The following is a 17,265-nucleotide window of genomic DNA, read 5'->3' on the forward strand; positions in this document are numbered from 1 at the left end:
TTGAGTGTGGGCTACAGTTGCATAACAGTTTTAGAAATAAATCGAATGTGGTTCAAGCTTTGCGCGAACGCAAAAGAGCACTATTCTCATCTTGTCTTACGATGTTTACGCCCGTTAAGTAAATAGTAAATTCGTTATACATTAACCCGTCCTTACGTGGGTATGGAGAGTTCTCGCATTTTGAGGTATGTTTTGATTCTAACTGTACGCTGTTTGTAGAAGTGGTCGTTGTTTAAGTTGAATTAAACTTTTCGAATTGAAGAACGTATCGGGAAAATAATGGGGGCATGTGTAAAAATTTCGAAGTACATGCTTTTTCTTTTTAATATACTGTTTTGGGTAAGTAGAAATTTTGGTTTGCTTATTTTGATTTGTTTTTCAAACGATTTCGACCATTCAAGAAGTTCTGTAATCTACTAGTGTTTATTGCACCTTTCGCCTCATTACAAACAAACATTTCAGGAAAAATTTGAGTAACATTCTCCGTATTGGCTTGTAATAATTTGAATGGAAAGAGAGGATATTCTCCGAAACGCATAGAACTGATGGTGCTCACAGCTGCTGTGTTAGATGATTGTAAAATGTATGTGTAAATCAATATGGCGTTTAATAAAACGCATTCAAAACGTTGAATTAAAATGATACAACAAAACAACTTGGTAGGTAGCGCAGAGTGATATTGTTGCAAACTCGAAAGTTCAGTCTTTGGTAAAATCAGAACATTTACACTTATACTTATTCTAAAAAAAGAATAAATTGCAAGATTAGATTAGCGATTGCCTGATTTTAAGTTTTAAACAAATCTGCTAAGACATGATTGCGTTTGGAAACTGGCAACTGGTTACTAGTATGGGAAAAGAACCAGATTGAGTTCAGCATTAGATATATAGTTATCCATTGTTTCATTTTTTAATGATGTAAAGTTTAGCAACTTTATTATTATTATTATCATTCCTATAAATACAACTAATTTAGATTGCTGGAGGAGTCGCACTAGGGCTGGGGATTTACTTCAGAGTTAAAGATGATGCGAACACGGTGGTGGAAGTAGCTGGAGTCACATTTTATTATGCAGGTAACTGGGTGTTCAGCATTTCATAATGTTATTTCTCAAACCTAATGTCAGTTTTTAAACCCAAACTTGGCGTAGCAGTAAAACAATAATTAGCCTTGGTGATTTAAATTATATTTGACTATATAGCTTTCATATTTTTGTGCACAATAGTTTATTGTTTTAAATACTTTAAGTATTTCTCTGCTAACTGATTTCATAGAGTTGTTGTATATATGACTACGTCTAAGACCCTAATTTTGGATAAAAAATACTCTATTTTCAACAATAACTAAGCCATTTATTGTCCATGTTGAACCACGTTTACCCAATGAAATGAAAATTTATTAACCCATGTGACGCAAAATTTATCCAGCGAAGCATTTTCATCGGTATTTAACGTTTTGCTATAGAAATTAAAGTGATTAAAATAAAAGCTTTTAGTCGAGAAAGAAGGTAAAATGGCTAGCAGCAAGAGTTCCTAACTTCCAAGGGAACTATTTTATTTTCACCGATATTAACCGCTATTTGTTATCCAACTGACGAAAAACTTTTCACAGCAACACATTTGTGACGTGAAATCCACTCAATGAGACACTCTTTTGGTACTTACATATTTTGGACTTGCTATAGAAACTAAAATAAGTTAAATATACTGCATTTTAGTCACGAAATACCGACTTGAATTTTTTATTCGGTGTTATTGTCTTATGCTAATCGGTACCGGTAATTGGGAGCTTGAACACTGAGTTCGCAAATCCAAAAAAGACAGACGTGACCGAATAAACACAATGTAACCATGAACTGAAATTAAAATTTCGGTTTAAATAACGAGTCCTATAAGACTCAGAGGAAATAAGAATAAATAAAAAGGTTTTGGCGATTAATTCAATCTTTAGGCACTTAATTTGAAATCTACCGGCCCTTTAGTTACGAAGCAAATCGGTTTTCCGGTTTTTCAAAAGTCGCCTTAGCAATAAAACTATTCAGAAAAAAACGATATAAATCGTCACTTCGTGCTCAAAATTGACGTAATCGTAGGAAAAAATAACCGACAGGAAACCCTAAAAACCGCCAAACAAGTTCGCCGGTGGGCATGATCTTGTCTTGTTGACTCCCGATATATGTTTCGTTTGTTCAAACAATAGTTTACTCAGTGACGTTTAGTGTTTCGGTGGATAATGTTTTCAAGATGAACGTTACTATTCTACAATATTTATTCAGGGTGTTACGTCATGATCACTGTTGGGTCTGTTATGTTTGTGTTGGGATTTCTGGGATGCTGTGGCGCAATCAAAGAGAACAGGTGTTTACTGGGAATTGTAAGTATATATATTCGGTGGTCTTGAAGTATGCGCACCAAGATGTCGCCTAACCTGAATCTTAACCTGGTACACAACCTGAGTTCATGTTGTGCGCCATCTTGGTGCGCATACTGCAGGAGGTCCATATATTTCAATATTTGTCAGAGGATTGCGTATGTACATTAGAAAATAAAGATTATAAATGTTTCTATACTTAAGAATCCGTATTAATAAATCATTTAAAAAAAATTATATAGAGTCTCATATATTATAGTGTTACCTGCAAAAAAATTTCATATTGGTAAAATTTAACACACAAATACGCAAAGACTTGTCCTGTTTTCATTGAAATTATCAGCCTTACGAATTTTTTATGATTTTCACAAACATTGTCTAAAGCTGTCCACATCTAGGTGTGGCAATTTCACGCAATATATAAATGCCGTTTTGATCATAATGTACGCCAATAAAATAGTTACTTCGTTAGCATTCTGTCCTGTCTAAACTCATACAACTCCATTTTATATGACGTACTTTCTATTTACAGTATTTTGCATTCTTGTTTATCATCTTCATTGTCCAATTGGGAGTTGGAATTTGGGGACTTGTCAACCAAGATACGGTAGGTAATTTATAATTAGTGATGCTATATGCCGTACTTCATAAATGAAAAATGTTCAAAACCAAGTTGAATAAAATAACGCCAAACATAACCGACCAATCCAAAGAAAATCTTAATCAGGTCATATACCGGTGCTTCGAATTTGTACCGCATCTTTAATTACCGCCCTGGGAAAATTTTAGATAACCGCATGGGTTTCTCGTCTGTTTCACATTCGACTGCGTTAATAAGTAACTAATTATATTGATAGTGGTATCTCATTCATTATGATATCTATATTATGTAACATTCGGGTAACCATTTTTCCAAATATTTGTATATGCTATCATTATAACGTTGGGAATAAGCTATAATAAGTCTATTTTGTGAAAAGAAAGTCTAGTTTTATTTGGAATAATTCGAAAACTACCTTATTTTTTAGACATTATTTATTCATGCTTATTTTAGATCGAGCAAGATATTCAAAACGCCTTGAATGAGTCTACTCCGCTGGATCCCGCGACAGATGAGGCATACACACAGAGTGTAATATCCATGGAAAATAGGGTGATGAAGCATTTGAATTATAATTTTTATTTATAGCTGATGTGGAGGTAGTTTCGAACATCGAATTTAGCGAATAATTTTCCTCCGTTTGCCCTGAAAATAATACAACACTAACAAATAGTAACAACTTGGGAAATGCGGATAAGTAATCGTGATTGTGGTCTTCCTTGTTCACCCCACCTGAATACTAATCTGATAACGGAATTATTGTTATTGCATATATATTTTTTTTTTTTTTTTCATTCATTTTAGAATTTTTTTTTAAATTTTGACTGCATAACTGTAACCATAACTGCATATACTTATAACATTATAAAATCACATTTGTGAACATGTTCTGCCGACGTTTCTACGAATCTTAAAATCGATGAACTACAGGCCTACATGAATAGATTTTAATGTACAAAGCTTTTTTAAACTATTCAGTTCCAATGTTGTGGATTGGTGAATGGATGTTCCGATTGGAAAGACGGCGTTGCCTACGGATGTGCATGCAAATTAACAGAAGAAAATTGTGAAGTTGTGCCGGGAGAATGTTCGAATGCTGAAAGCAACCCTCTGTCAGGAATTTACACACAAGTATGATTCTTGAAAAAATATTTGTCATTTTTTTTTTCGAAATATGCTGTAGAAAAATATTCTGATATTCATATTGATTATTTGCCGCTCCCGAAGTATGTGCGCCAAGATGACGCACAACCTGAACCCTAACCGGGTCCACATACTTTGTTCAGGTTGTGCGCCATCTTGGTGCACATACTTCCGGAGATCCGATTATTTTCATCACTATTCTAATCACTAATTGTTTTATGATTTTACAGCCTTGCTACAACTCCATTTATCAAGTCATAATAGATAACCTGGTCCTTGTTGCTGGTATCGCGATAGGAATCGGACTGATGGAGGTATTTCATATCTTAGTATAATTTGTTATTATTGTAGAGTGATGTATTTGCAAATCCGGGAATAAAAAAAATATTGAACTGTTGCTAGCGCTTAAATTAGTTTGCTACATAATAATAATTGGCATTAAGCAATCCTAACTAGAAACATTCAAATTTCAAAAATGTGATGAAAAGAAATATTTGTGTTCATGTAAGAGTTCTTGAAAATACTGCGCTTGTGAGCAAATGAAAGATGCTTTTTTGTAATGATTTATTTTATTTTTTATTTTTTTAGATATTTGGAATGATCTTCGTTATCGTTATTTGCAGAAACAAAAAGAAAGAATATTCATCATATTAGATCTAATTAAAATACAATCACAATAATTTCTTAATAATATAATATAAGCATTAATAATTATTCAGTTGATGAAGTTTGAGCCATAAGCGTAACCGTATCATGTGCTGACCATTGTCAACGACCAATAATTGTCAAAAATCTGTAAATATTGTTGTTAATTTTTACGCAATTAATATTTAAAATAAATATGTAGTATTTGTAGAAAAACAAAAAAAAAAAACTCTCGTTCAGTATTCACTCGACATTAAATATGGGCATGGTTAATTTTATACAAGTTCATAAGATGTTTTGATTACACACGCACATCTTACAACAAGGTAATTTTTAGTTTTAACTTTTTTCATTTTGGATTTGTCTTCAGGTAGTACTTTATCTCAAAAAATATGCTGTTTGTTATATATATCGAGAAAATAATTTTGAAATATCCGTAGTGTACAACAAAAGGGGTAATTTTCTTTTCCATCAGAATTTTCTTTCTCAACAAACACAAATCATTTTTGCCAAAACACCTCCAAATATGTACAACAATACAATTAAAGAACTTGAAACTTGTTAAATTGAAGAGAGTCAAAGGGTCGAAGGAGAGCTACAATGGGAAACCTAACTTCAGTCTGAAAGCGAGCAATTTTGCTCACGTTAACTAGAAGAAAGTTATGATGAAATAGGAAGCTTGTGACCACTTTGTTCCTCTTTGTGTTGTTTCATCGCCCAGCATTTCACAGCGACAGCGGTATCCCCAGCGGTGACTTGTTGGCATCAAAGCAGTCCTCAGTGTCAAAACAAGCTATATCTATATTATGAAAACTCATGGTCGATACCAATTAAACTCGAAACTTGCCTCCAAGTCGGCGATCTAGGTTCAATAGATAGAAAATTACTTTTAAAATGAATTATGATTCGTTGACTCTGATGAAGGCAATGCCCCAGACTTCCTGAATCTGGCCGTCTGCTCGCATCATGCTAATTAATTTCCTTGTTTAGATCAACTTGTCGTGGGTTTATTAGCGCAGTTTAAACTAGGTGTATTATGAAGGCTTTCGTCAGAATGTACAATGCAACAGTTGCCTTGCCTTGCATTTAAAGAGGATCTCTGACATCTCGTTCCTCAGCTGGACGTTGTTATGTGCTTAGATTTTCGCGCGTGTGTGTGTTTACATGATTTCTATAGATCTGTTATATCGCCACAGCTACACCAACTTTTTGAGTTCTTCTTAATAAACAGGTTCAAATATTTTGTGAAACTTGACATGCACTTAGTTCGGTGATGGCTCAACAGTTTAATTCAGATATCAAGCCCGGGATCACGAACAGACAACTTGATGATTCAAACAAACTCGCTGTGACATTTTCTGTCTCTCCTGTTAAAGATTTTCACAGTTACAAAGCACTTTTGCATTTGTCCAGCTGCAGTAATCGAAATTCGGCCGTAAAATCTCTGACAGACAGAGCTAAAATAACTAGAATACTAGCAGTAAATAGCAGTAAATTGTGAATTTGTTTGCTGAAAACATCGGCGAAAAAAGTGATGTGAGAAATTTTTCACCATGTTTCACGAAAAAAAAAACGCTGTTGTGAAATAGAGACACAGCAAAATATTAGGCGAGTCCTTCAGTTCCGTATGACTCCATATGATGAGAAATTTGAAGAAAAAATAGATGTGTTAAAACTCATTGACGATTGGTCCAATAGTCACGGTTTTTACCGCAACGACAATAATCCATAGATAGATAGCCTACTCTTCGCGTCCAATATATATAATATAATAGGAATTTCATGATAATAAAGTAGTCTATGAGCAAATTTTTTTGTCATTCAAGGCTTAGGTGAAGGGTTCGAAAACTTCCAATATTATCGACTTATTTCAGCGGTTCCAAAACTTTTTGTTCGTAAGGCGCAAAATTTTCAAAAAAAAAACTAACGGCGCACGGCTCACACACGATAAAAATGCTGCTTTTAAATAAAACTCAATTTTATGCCCTTTAATTAATATTTGTAAACATGTAGGCCCAAGGAATAACGGCAAAAGTATAGCATATATGATTGGTAAATGAATGTGATGTTACCGTATGTTGCTAATTTGTAGATTGTCTCTGACTTGCAAGTCACCCGTTCACCCTTCAGCTTCAACGTCCACGTGAATGAGGAAACTTTAGAAAACCCTGTTTGATTTTATTCTCAGATTTCGACAACACGCAGAATACAAAATCTTATAACATTTATCCAGACTAGTTTAACATTGAAAGATATCGAGTCGTATTCATATAAGTCGATCATAAATCTTATTAAATACTGTAAACGTGAGCTCGTGATTCACGTTATAAACAGAAACTCCCATTATCTCCATAAGGGTAATTATGTACATCGTACGGATGGGAACTTAGATATAATTATTTCAATCAGTGCCAAAGGTCTTGAGAATATTAATTTTAATTTGATAATGACTGGGTGGAACATGTTGTATTCTTAAAACTGGTGTAATTTGATTCCTACGGAAGTCTTTGTTCGAATTTTAGGAAAAATTAACTTTGTTATGATGATTTCAACGTGAAATGGGGTACATTTGGGGGTTAGTTGCTATAAAAGGTCAACCCTTTTTCTTCATCTCTGCCTGATTTTCCTTTAAAATGCTAAAAAACTCTCATGTTCGCTAAATGCGGTTCAGCAGATAATTAATTGCAGCTTGCAAAATTGTAGCAAGCAATGCCTATCCTTATTGTTAGGTAACAATGGAGACAGGCAATATGCAACAGAAAATAAACAACATAGAAAAGTAAATGAATTTATTGATTCATATACACAGCATTTGAAGTAGGGTAAAAATTAAACATAATAAATACAATATGGGAAATATTCAATCATATTTTGGTTATGTTTAATACAATTCTGTTAATTTTTGCGGCACACTTAGCAACCCGCCTCTGCCTTAGATGGATGCAATAACACAGAGAAAAATTGAGATAAATATTCTTATTTTATATATAAATATACTTCAATTATTGAAATCGAAATTTTTCCCATGTTATTTTTCACATGTCTCACAAAACGTAGTAGAATAGAACTACAAAAATATGGGCTTTATGTCGTGGTAATGCATTGTCACAGAGGAAATAATAAGTTAGCTTGATAGTCGGTTATATTGAGCCGTAAATATATGAAATTGGTTCTTCCGGATAAATTATTCTGTCGTTTCCGACCCCGTTGTTATTTTATTTCCGTCTTTGAGTTATCTTTGTTGATGTTTCTCCAAATCTACACATTTCCCAGACCTATGAAAATTATAGAATATATTTAGTGAAAATCCCTTTGTTTCGTCGCAATAGCAAACACTTACCTAGGTGTTTATTTACAGTTGAATTATCTTCGTCGTCTTTCCCGTATCCCATCCTAAAATCTCGTAAATAACCGCGGCCGTCGTCCAAAACAAACATGCGAGCATATAGAAACTGACACATTCATACGAAACATTCAACACACAAGCTAGAAACATACTGTTTTCACGCACACACACACCTTCACCCAAAACGTTAACATGAAAAAATAAACTCGATCCAATAGTTCCGGCTGATATCAATACGTATATATGTAATGGATGTTCCCACGAGCATCGATTTCTTTGTTTATTTCCGTAACAATGACCAATCAACAAAAAGTCAACCCTGACGTAACAATTGTAATTTTGAAGCCTCTCAGAAAGATATTCAAGCATGGTTGTGAACATTTATTTTAGTTGAAATAATCAATAATGAGTCCCGGAAAAGCTGCGACTGACTAGACTAAGATTAGCTATTAGTACCTGTATGCGCCAGGTTGTTGTATATTTTAATGAAAGTAATTTGAGCATGTAAATCAAATTGTGAGTTCCAACTCTTCAAACGACTCGCAAAATAAGCATCCAACTTTTTTGCAACAGTAAAGTATAGGTAGAATTTACTTTTCTGGGCTCAATGGTCGAGGAAACATCCATATGTCATATTGCGCCAACACCTTGCTCGGTTCAATAACTGAAAAGCAGTAAATCATTGTTACCGAACTTGTTCTTGTATCATTATTCAAACTTCGAATCTCCGGTTTTGATATACTATATGTTGCAACAATACCCACTGCTCCGAATTCCATTTTATATCCAGCGGTTGTTTGTCCCACACTCGAACCTTCATTATTAAAAAGATTTCGTAAGTGAGGCTTGGTTTATCCAATTTTAAAGAAAGGCCCTCTCCAATACATCAAAAAAAAAAACATTGCCCACCTTCTAAAGCAATACTTCCAATTTCATTTTCTAACTCCTCTGCGATCGCTTCGAGTCCATCAAAGTTTTCAGCTGTAAATACGCGAGTATCGTCCGATGTATTACCATTTGCAAGTAACTGAAATTAAATGCCTTTACAATGTGTGTCACCAGCTAAAATTAACTTCGGGCATTCTCCTATTTGGAAGGTTTAGTTAAAATATTCAATTCTACTATATGTGGGAGAGTTCTCTTTTTGTTGTCAATGCGATCGGACGACTCAGCTAGTTTTAGATATTTTCATCTTAAATCATTGTATAGCTGTCCAAATAATTGAATGGTATGAATGCTAAACTACTAGTATGATTGTGCCGTTTCTAATTGAATTTTTATGAAACTTTATTGAGGCAAAACTTCTCAAGGATAAAAACCATAACTACCCTTGTGGGAATCTCAAAGGGAACTCGCGAATAACAAACAAAATTGTTTTTTTTTAAATCTCCACATATAGATTTTGAAAAATATTATTTACTCTCAGTTCACTTCTTTTGTAGTTTCCAACTCCAATGGCGTAGATTGTTACTCCCATATCCCGTAATGTTTTAGCATTTGCTGAAATTGAATCTGAATCGTCAGCTCTGAGAAATAATGGATTTCAAGTTAGTTTGTGAGCTCTTTTTAGCTTTCATGCTGTAATGTTACGTTATTGAGTATTTAAAATTTTATTTTTATGATTCATGGTAGACGTTTGTGATCGTAAAACTATTTTCCAATATCAAAACGACTCAAAGAGTAAAATATATACAATCACAGTTCATTAATGATAATTTTTTTCTTCATTCGATCATTGTTACATTTTATCACACATAGCATGAAGTAATATAAAGGGTTTAGTGAGATTCACAAAATGCACTTTTGATTCGAGGTTGGTTCACTACACGCTATCAAGTTCAAGTTGGCGTGACATAACCATTTTTGCATATGTCATTTCTAACCCCCACGCGACAACGCCATCCAAAACTTACGTCACTACAACGTCACATTGACGAAATAAGGCTCGTCAAAGTATACAGATTGTCGTCCAAAACGCGCAGATGATCACCCAAAATCAAGCAAGCTATTTCTCTCGTTTTCTTGTCGTAACAATCCCCATACGAGAGAGATCGCTGGCGTTAGCGAGTTCATTATCGCGGCGGCTAAGGCATTTCGGGCGATTGTAGCTATTCCTCGGCAAGCTCTATGACGTGTTTGACGTCATTTTCGGATGACCTAGTGGGGATTAGGAATAACAGATGTAAAAATGTTTGTGCCACGCCAACTAGAAGTACTCGCGGCGTTTGGTGAACATGCGACGTTGATACTGGGAGCTGGTTAACTTGTGAAGATGTATAAAATTCTACGTCTTTGCGTACCGATTACATTATATGATTATACGTTATTAACTTTACGCATTCTCAGATAGTAAGCATCTTTCCTATAAATAAGTACTGCCTATATGCCTGGCATTGAAACTTTGAACTTTGAATCATTATGGAGTACATGTTTACGTTGTAAACGTACGTTGTTTACAAATTTGTAGTATATTTTGCCTCTGTATACAGTGCATCGTGCGCTGCCTTGTAGACCCATTATTATTACCCTTTTTTCCTTTTGCTTGTAGCGTAATTTAGTAATTTTATCTGTTGTCTGGTTTAGCTTTTTCCTTTCGGTCATTTTCGCGTCACGTACTCGTCGTGTAAGAGCCGCAGATATTGGTCCGTGTTGTGGACTGTTTACTTATCTGTTATATGTATATGTTGTAATTGTATTAGCCACCCGGATCAGAAAACGTTTGGTAAGAATTTTTGCCTTTTGTTGTTCATATAGGCTTTGTGACTATAGGTTAATCAATTGTGATCTATTCATTTAAGAAAACCGCTGTTCTTTACCAAGTGTATAAAGAAGAAGCTGGTTTATGCATGTGTCTTATTTGTGGATGAAGGGGCTGAGAGTGGCGCGTTCGAAACGTTCTCATTGTGTCTCGTCTATATAGATTCCGGGCTATCAGAACACGTGACACATGTACCAGCATAGGTAAAGATCTCTCACGTAAAAAATCTCGGAAATGAATGAAATCTCGCTATCGTGCGGGTTCTATTGCACAGACAAGCAATTTTCATGTAAAAAAAATGACAACATAAAAAAACTAATTGTAAAATTTTCATTATTTCAAACTTATCAAAATTGCCTTATGTATATCCCTGTGCTGTAACATTGACCTAGTTTATAAACCGGTTTCCTAACCCAGTTTTGTACTGCACTTTACCCCCGAATAAAACATAATTCTTTACTTTCCATCCGTTAGTAAAACCATAACTTGTTTTGTTGTATTTTCCTTGAAAAGTTCAGTATTTTCAAAATCGTAAACAACTTTCTCCAAAGCTTTACCGGTGTAGGTCAGTGAATTAAATAAACGTATTGGTTTCATTGCAGCCTAAAAAAACAAAGCAATGAAGCTACGGGAAGAAAAAATGGGAGCTCCAAAGTATGTGCACCAAGATGGCGCACATCCTGAACATAGTATGTGTACCAGGTTGATAATTCAGATTGTGCGCCATCTTGGTGCACATACTTCTGGAGCGCCAAAAAATGATCATAAAATAAAATATTTTTATGTCGCTGAAACCATGAATATTGTAGGCTACGTATATCGTTCCTCAATTTATGGGTCACTTGTTTTCTCAACAAAATTTAAGAATAACCGCTTTCGTTTTCTAGTAAATTTTTATATTATATTAGTATTGAAGTGTTGCTCAATAGTAACTGTAAATGTGGGAAGTATCATAACGTAAAAACTTGGCATCTGTTGTTATTGAAGTAGAACCTTCAAGCCATAATCATTATATATCGCCTAGTATTTGAGCATAGCCTATAGTCGCGAGATTTCCTGAATTTTTTTTTATTTTTCAATTTTGTTGCTCGGAAAAACGATTAGGAACCACTAGTTTAATGTGAATAAAGTGCACGATCGGTAGAACCACGTCGTTGAGAGGTTCCCATATGCCGCCCGAAATAGGTCACAGTGTCATGGTAATGTAGCTTACATAGGGACGGACACATACACATTTTCTGAAATGGCGGAAGCCGTTGTTGGTAATTTCCATAAAAACTAAATACTGTTCCTAAAATTTTGTATTCCACCACTGGGTATAACTAGGGCTGGGCATTTCGAATCGAATAGTGAATTATTCGAATCGGTTCGGAGCAAAATTTCGAATCACTGCCATCTTTTTTTTTTTTTTCTTCCCGCTAACGGTCGATGGGGAAATCATGGGGAGATAATCTGCACATCAAATTAATCAAATTAAATTAATATTCCTACTCAATAAAATCTTTTTTTACTCACAGCAAAAGATTGGTAGTTGGTGTACTCTCCTATTTTGATATACGTTTTAATTTGGGGTTGATCCTGAATATCTTTACTGAAATAAAAATTCATGCATCATGATTACTATAATTGTCTTGGAATTATGTATGGCATTTGTCAGTTTAATAATGTCGGAACAGCAAGGCCGTGAAGTCAGAATCTGTCGTTATTGAGGGGATTGGGGACAGTGAGCCAGTGTTTTCGTTTTTTTAAATTAAAAGTCCATTTTCAAAATTTACTTTTAGAGCAGTATGGTTTCAACATTTTTGGTGTAGTGGATCCCAGTAAACATTTCAGAAACTCGGGGAATCGCTGCTCTATGTATTATATGTATATTTGATTATATTTGTTATCATATAATGAGCCAATCAAGTATGTAAAACGACAATTTGACGCAGAACACCTCTCAATCTTCCACTTAACGCTGGTGAAACACACTTATAATATGATTATATTTATTATACCCGTGTATATGCTTGAAACAATATACAATACAGAATTTCGGATTTGAATGTGAACTTCCGGAAGCTCTGAAAAACCACTGCTTCAAAGCAGGGGTCACCAAACTACGGCCCGCGGGCCAGATCTGACCCGTGGCGTCCTTTCATCTGGCCCGCAATAACACGAAAAAATGACGAATTCTTTTTCAAGCGATGTTTCCACGAGCATAGACATCCTTGTTCATTTCGTAACATTGGTCAATCAGCAAGATGCAAAAAGTGACTTAACAATAAACCGTTTCGCATCCGCTCAGACACTTTTGTGACTCAGACGAATTTTCAGTCGTTTTCGCGATTTTGAGTGTTATTCGTCAGTTTTTGGTCGTGATTCCGAAATTCAAGTATGAATCAAAAGAGTCGATCATTATTTTGTCTTCTTAGGAGTTGCAGTTTAATTGCAGTGATCAAAAAATGTCTAGAAATATCTGTGATAAAATAGGCTAAAATTCTCTACCAGTACGCAACGTTTTCTGCGAAAGATGCAGTCGTGGCGCGTACTTTCGGCGAAACTGTTGCTGTGTACGTTTCTCTTGCTAAAATAAACGCCGAACGTGCATTTTGCGCTAATAGTAAAAATCACGTTAACTTTTGTACTGCTTACAAGCGGATATTCATGGAAGCAATTGTTTTGCTAACAGCTAACCTCGGGATAGTTATCTAGAAGTCCTGTATATTTGTTTTACTATAATGTTCTTCATCTATATTCTGCGAGATAGAATTTAATATTCAGGACTTCAGAAATGTAGAACTTATATTGTTGAATAAATTGAATGGATTTCCCAACTTTTGGGAATTTATTGTATTGCTATTTGGCCGGCCCGTTTCAACACAGTTTGAGTCATACCTGGTCCGCGGTCAAAAAGTTTGGTGACTCCTGCTTTAGAGAATATCCGGGCATTGTTGAACGTGTCGGTTATCTTTCCGTTATGCAATAACCTTTGAAAGGTGGTTTTTATAAAGGTATTATGGTATTTGGGAAAAGCACGGATCGTCATCAACATATAGATTAATATTGATAAATCTCAACAAAGACTTACTTCTCATCATAATATGAATATTGAACTACTCCAACTGTTACTACACCTTTGTCAATGTTTAATTTTTCAGTTATAGTCTTTACCCAGTTCTTGACTATCGGGAAATTTTCCTCCCCAACGGATCCAGATCCATCCAAGACAAATAAAAGTTCGACATTTCGTATTGGACATTCTGTAATGCATAAATAAACGACACAGGTGCTTTTTGTTACCCAAAAGAATGATTGCGCAAGATACAATGATTTATTAAATAAGGGTGATGACGGTTACAAAGCGTGACCAATGGGTCGCAAAACATTTCCTAATGTTACATATAGAAGAAAGGCCGCCGAATTTGTGATTGTTCAATGTTCAATGAGTTACAATTAAAATACTGCTGAGCCAGGGTTAATATACAGTATATATTTTACGGACCTTAAGGCGCAGCGGGTTATTAGGCGCACTGTCAATAAATTGCTTAGATTCGGTTTTGATTCATACATAATGTGCATCGGACTGTGAGCTCAACCTGTAATGATTTTGAGCGATCGATTCTGGACAAAAATAGTATTTAAAGCACGCTTTGTGATCCGTAAAATACGGTACTGTTCTACGTTGCGTGTGAGCTTGTCTCCGATCAGACCGACTCGATTTGATAATATTCAATCTCAAGTTTCACATTAATAGTGAATTGCACGTAGATTCATTGTTTCTATTCTCATATATTTACATTTTCTTGTGAGTCGCACAAAGAAAGTAGCAATAAAAGTGGGTCGCGAACTGAAAAAGATTTGGAAGCACTGCGTTGGAGTCTTGCAAGCGTACCAATACGGTCAGCTCGTCGGGAGGTGCTTTCGAAGAATATGACATAAAGATAATCATGAAATTAATTGTGACTACCACAGATGCTAAAATTAATATCCAAGCACAGAGGTTATAATGAGGTTATAAAGAGGTTTTAATGTCAACCTACCAAGCATTTTGGTTCTTCTATCTTTTTCCCACGTTAAACCAAAGTTGTTTGATTTGAAACAAAATCCCGGCGTGTAGGTCAAATTTCCGCAATCATCTTGCATTCGAGTTATCGAGCATGACTTTATATGTTAAAGTATTCATGTTATATATCACCGTGAAAACAAGACGTTAGCAACTACGGATTGGGTTGGGGTTAGTCAAACTGAAATGATTATAGTCAAGCAGATTAACAATGATGGGCCATAAAAGTATTACTATATTTAAGCGTAAGCCGTTGTTGGACATTGATAATCACAATTAAATAAAAGTACTATTATATATATATTATATTCGTTTACGTATTTTGACGCAGCCTATACGTATTTTACCGTGATATTTGCCGAAACCGTTGTCGGTATTGATATCCCAAAATTGTCTCCTGCTTTGGGCTGTCTCGGATTACTAACGGTACATTTAGGTGATATCCCTTGAAAAATCGTCTCATCAAGCTGGCAAACGTGAATACTTCCTTTTGGCTCTATAATATAAATACAAATGATAATTTTACTTTAAATGGTACATATTAAAATGCAGAACATGCGAGACGTCAAACTTGTCAAACAAAATCCAAGGTTTCCCATCAAGAAATCCGAGTCTCTTTTCAGTTCCATACAGTTAATACAGTTTCTTCCATTGCTACAGTAAAGTAAATCTCTACATTATAAGTCATTGCAAAAAACGTTAATCAACCTCAATATACATTAAAGAATAACGGACACTTGTGGAATCACATTTACACAAAAGTTCTTGGTAAAAATTACGTTTTTCGGAATCATTACTTTACCATTGAATATGATTTGCCCATTCTCAACAATAGTCGTCGGCTCAGCGCGATAATTAAAATTTTAATGAACGATTATCAAATATCTTGACCATGTTTATCATGATAAAAATATCAAAAATAATGTAAAAAATATTCTATCCTTAAAACTATACACGTATACGATGAAACACATCTAGAAAATCCCAAAAAATGCAAATTTCTGCTCTGGTGATCACATTTCCCATAAGAGCTAATGTTAAAAAAAATTTTTTTACATCACTTTTATTTTTGCGCGTAGGATGGGTTTTAAATGACTAAGGTCTATTGATATCCATTATTTCTATACATCCTGAGTTAGATCTTATGCTGTGGAAGATCTCACAATATAGTAGCACTCACATTTAGCTAAAGACAAACCTTAAAAGTATCTTTACAAAGACGTAATCGTCCATTCTTATCTTAAATATTTCTTAAAAATATGAACATATGTTTTCAAAATAGAAAAATCTTTTCCTTCATTACGACGTAACTAACCAATTTGTTCCGTTTTGTTTGTGCTTCCAGATATCTGCAAATTTATAGAGGCAGGATCTATCATTTTTGGAGATCCAATCAACATGCTAAAATGTAACACAAAATAGAAGAACAAAATCATTGAAATATTCACAAAATGTAATATTAGACGATAACTTTACCGTTAAACCATATTCTCATCAAATATTCTAACATTATTTTCAGATCATCTGGTAGAGCAAAAGCCTGACAAAGGTAAATAAAGTTTCAACGGCTTACCGAGCTTAATGCACGCGCTGAACAATTTAACTTGTAAAATGCAATTACCTGATATTTCCTCCGCTATTGACAATTATTTTGAAATCGTATCCATAAAAAGAACTGTTCACGCTGGTGGGTAATTGAAGTGATGAATTGATACCAAATTTTGCAACAACAGGTGATACCATATATTGTGCTGATTCGTCAGTCGATGCCAAGTTGATTCCATATACGTCTACTTTTGTTGTTACCAGTAGTATAATTCCGAACAAAAATATATTATGGAGCTGCATTTTTGCGTTTTCTGGCATAGATTCTCAATGCAGTACGATTTTATTTTTTTCTCTGAAAAATGTACACATTATATATTTCTTTATGTGTAAAAGACTATTGATATTTATTTTAAAATATTTCGGTCCGCATCTAACCACATATGCCTTCGGAAATTCCTGATCAAATGCCAAACAATATAATGATGGAGCGACTTTTAAAATTGCTATTATGCAAGGAAGAACGAATTAGAGTTACACAATGCCAAATACATGAGGAAGTTGTGACAACGGCTGTGAGTCACTCGACTGTGAATTCAGATTCAGATACGCTTTCTCATCGGCGTGATTCCTCGCCAAATGAGTTCCACGAAATGCTCCATTTTTTAATTATCCCCGGTTCCGTTTAAACTCGAGAACTGAGTGCTTCTATTGTACCACTTTCTTGTTCAGTATCAACAGAAAAAAAACAGTTGACTGATTTTCATCCAGTGCTAAACGTGGTCTCATTTTTCAATACCTAAGAAATT

General features: G+C 34.7%; 2 protein-coding genes across 4 annotated transcripts; one reads left to right on the forward strand and one right to left on the reverse strand.

Annotated features, from left to right (window-relative positions):
- The first annotated feature begins 180 nt into the window (after positions 1-180).
- LOC120334107 (tetraspanin-8-like) lies at positions 181-5,309 on the forward strand. The gene is made up of 8 exons (XM_078109400.1): positions 181-339; positions 976-1,075; positions 2,276-2,373; positions 2,903-2,977; positions 3,425-3,523; positions 3,950-4,102; positions 4,345-4,428; positions 4,703-5,309. The coding sequence occupies exons 1-8, from the start codon at positions 280-282 to the stop codon at positions 4,766-4,768; spliced, it is 735 nt and encodes a 244-aa protein (XP_077965526.1). The 5' UTR covers positions 181-279; the 3' UTR covers positions 4,769-5,309.
- A 2,224-nt stretch (positions 5,310-7,533) lies between these two features.
- On the reverse strand, positions 7,534-16,867 carry LOC120333919 (integrin alpha-M-like). Of its 3 annotated transcripts, none has more exons than XR_013468902.1 (11): positions 16,533-16,866; positions 16,227-16,312; positions 15,259-15,407; positions 14,889-15,009; positions 13,937-14,108; positions 12,379-12,454; positions 11,324-11,466; positions 9,526-9,631; positions 9,015-9,132; positions 8,100-8,919; positions 7,534-8,034 (listed from the first exon to the last, which is right to left on the reverse strand). XR_013468902.1 is itself a non-coding variant. In XM_078109399.1 (11 exons), exons 1-11 carry the CDS (start codon positions 16,775-16,777, stop codon positions 7,975-7,977), a joined length of 1,401 nt encoding a protein of 466 aa, XP_077965525.1. In that variant the 5' UTR covers positions 16,778-16,867; the 3' UTR covers positions 7,534-7,974. The 3 variants fall into 3 exon arrangements, 2 of the variants coding, with proteins under 2 accessions (XP_077965525.1, XP_077965524.1); XM_078109399.1 differs by having other exon boundaries at positions 8,795-8,919; positions 16,533-16,867; XM_078109398.1 differs by having other exon boundaries at positions 7,534-8,919.
- Positions 16,868-17,265: the final 398 nt, after the last annotated feature.

This window comes from Styela clava, chromosome 15, assembly GCF_964204865.1.
Source record: "Styela clava chromosome 15, kaStyClav1.hap1.2, whole genome shotgun sequence".
In the NCBI taxonomy this organism is placed as follows: Eukaryota; Metazoa; Chordata; class Ascidiacea; order Stolidobranchia; family Styelidae; genus Styela; species Styela clava.